At 36.9% G+C, this 3,100-nt stretch overlaps 1 protein-coding gene across 1 annotated transcript; it reads left to right on the forward strand.

The window, feature by feature from the left end:
- Positions 1-1,475: 1,475 nt before the first annotated feature.
- LOC131238776 (probable membrane-associated kinase regulator 6) lies at positions 1,476-2,537 on the forward strand. The gene is made up of 2 exons (XM_058236382.1): positions 1,476-2,216; positions 2,320-2,537. Exons 1-2 carry the CDS (start codon positions 1,562-1,564, stop codon positions 2,340-2,342), a joined length of 678 nt encoding a protein of 225 aa, XP_058092365.1. The 5' UTR covers positions 1,476-1,561; the 3' UTR covers positions 2,343-2,537.
- The last annotated feature ends 563 nt before the right edge of the window (positions 2,538-3,100 follow it).

The following is a 3,100-nucleotide window of genomic DNA, read 5'->3' on the forward strand; positions in this document are numbered from 1 at the left end:
GGTTAGAAAAGAAGTCTAGCAGTCTAGATTCTACGTAGGGTGTAGCTCATTTGACGAGTGTACTACCTTGATTTTTAGTATATGAAATGCTCACGTGACCTCTAAAGTCCGTGGTATCTAACAGCGGGAACCAAGCCCTCGTTATACGGGCTGCGTTCTACCAAAACCCTTTTTTTTAATTATTATTAATGATGCCCAACCACTTAAAAATTACATGGAAATTGCGTACGTGGTGTACAAGTAAATCAAATTTAAACTGTCCACTTATGAATCACACGTTATGTGATGAAATTTTGCTTATTGATTAGCTGAACATCGTATTGATGGAAATTTACTGGACAGTTACAAGTGAAACTATTTCTAGTTTTGACTAACAATCGTCCAGGGATTAAAGACTCTTGGGACCCATCTGATTTTGGGACTATTGACCCATAGACAATGGGATCGAGCACTGTTCGAAGGCATGGAATGGTTTGTCGATACAATCACGTGCTTCTGAATGATTTAAAACTTCAACAAACAACAAGAAGCATGTGATATGTGATGGCCCACAAAAACATCAGTTCGATCCCAACAAGTTTTCCACTCACCCTAAAGACAGTAGTACTTCATATGGAGGCTATCTGCATTGGAAGTTGTATTCTAGCATTCCTAACATTCAAAATCAAATTAATCTAAGGGTCATGATTCAACGAGAGCCCTTAGGAGAGATCCCTGTATATGGCACACGTGTTAGAGATCTGGGCCATTCATCATCATGAAATGTATATTGTTAACATGCTTATGTCCTAAAAAATAATACTGCTTTGCCGATCAGGTAGGTCAAGAGGGTGGTTACAGTCTAAATTGTTCAAATTCAATGTACGTACGTGACTCAGTAGCTTGATTTTTATTTTTATTTTTATGTCGACGGATGGACCGAATCTATGATGTACATGCCGTCCGCCCTAACACTTGTTCTGCCTACTCACATGAATATTATAGTCATGCAAGAGAAAATTTGTCTTTTTTATCATACCCAATTTTCTAAGCGTGGAATGAAATATGAGAGTTGAATGAAACATTTGATATACTCTGTAAAATATGACAGTTGATACGCGACCAATAATATACGCGTGGTACAGAAGTAATTAAAATCAAACCATTTAAAATCGTGAGCCATTATTTAGCTGATCATATATCAAAATTATACTAATTCGATTATATATATGAAAAAAAAAAAGAAAAAAGAAAAAGGGATTGGTAGACATGTATCCACGGTTCAAATTAAATTGGATGGTCAAAATTTACTGAATTTATGTCCACCAATCAGAGGCTATGATTGCTCGCAATATTATTTATTTATTGATTTATTACAGCGATTACCCCTTTTCAAACTCGGATGGTTAAAACCGAGTAGCATATGATGCATTTACAAGCTTAAAATGCACGTGTACAAAGGATCTTTGCAAAGTGATTCATCTTTTCAGAGGTTCCACTTACTCTAGTCATATAAGACTGCATTTTCTCCCTCTTCTCTCATCTCTCTCATCTCTCTCATTGCTTGTTAGTAGTACTTGCCATGGACAGTATACAACATCTCGCCAACGACAGCTTCTCTTACAGATGGTTCCTAAATTTCAAGCCAGCTTTTGACGCTCTAGATGATGCCTGCAGAACCTCTTTTGATGCTTTTGACGAGGCTTGCTATATAGATATGGATCCTAAAATGATACATCTAAAACGAGCCAGCAACGCTCAAGATTCCAACTTCAATTTTCCTCCAGCTCAGCCTCTTGATTTAATTCATGCTGATGAGCTTTTCTCCAATGGTCAACTAATGCCTCTCCACCTACTCTCTCCACCCAAACTGCAATCTACTCCTTCAAATGACCTCTCTGCTCATGTCTCAAGTCGACCCACTTTACTGCCATCTGAGTCTTCCACGATTGTGCTCTCGACCCCGAATCTCCAATCCGCATTTCTTCAAAGATGCCGGCGATCGTCAAAGAGGATCTTGAGCAAGTATCTCGGCTTTCTTAGGCCCTTGTATCGGAGAGTCCGGGGAAAGAGGTCTCCTCCTCCTCGAATGGTGAATTGCGTGGAATCATTACAGGTGACTCCAAGGACAAGCACAACCTTTTCCACAAGTGATTGGTGTCATAACAACATGTTGTTCGATTCCGATATCGATAACTTGATTTATGATGCGGTTCTCCACTGCAAGAAATCGACTGGTAAGAGTAAGATGCCCTTCTTCTTGATTTCTCTTCTTTATTCATGAAAATCTTTTTCAGTTTCTAATGTGTCTGTCACTCATTTGTTTTGTTTGATTCTTAGAGAAGCAAGGAGTGGATTCATAATAGAAGAAGGCAGCTATGAAGGGGGAGAGAGAAGGAGAAGAAAGAGAAGAAAAAAGACCTCATGAATATTATTCAAGTGAGACGTGGCTTTTATTCCTATTTTTCCTTTTCTTTCTCTTTGGAGATAATGTAGAGAGCTCTATTTTCAAGCTGTGAAGAAGATTTGTAGATGATGCTTCATGGAAATTGTGACGTTAAAAAATTAAAAAATTAAATTTTTTTTTTTTTTTTTTGTTTCTTCCTCGATCGAACGAAAAATTCCGTTCGAAAAGAATATCCCCGTTTTCCTCTTTTTTATTTATTTTTTGGTGGATGCTTTTAATATATAAATTTCATGAAATAATGAAAGAAAGAATACAACAAAATGATACCATTATGGTTCAACTGGTGCTGTAGTAATCAAACTAGCATTACCATTAAAAAAAATAAAAATAAAATAAAAATAAAAATAAAAATTCTGGAAATGTTCACATACAATCATTGTATTATTTCCCACCAACGTATCACTTGTAGAATATCCAAGCCGTGCAGAAGAAGACTCACCTTAAATATCAACTAGGGTAAGGCCCACCTACCAAACAGATTGGTTTTTTCTTTTTTGCCGCAGATGATCTTTACAGTCCGACCCACCTTTTGCACGGATTGAATGTTCTAAATATGCGACATGTTGGAGAAGAAAGTGTCTTCTTGTTATATTATGAAACATAAAATTCAACACATGGGATGAAATGTTTGGCCAAGAATCATATCTCTGATTT

Source organism: Magnolia sinica, chromosome 3 (genome assembly GCF_029962835.1).
Source record: "Magnolia sinica isolate HGM2019 chromosome 3, MsV1, whole genome shotgun sequence".
In the NCBI taxonomy this organism is placed as follows: Eukaryota; Viridiplantae; Streptophyta; class Magnoliopsida; order Magnoliales; family Magnoliaceae; genus Magnolia; species Magnolia sinica.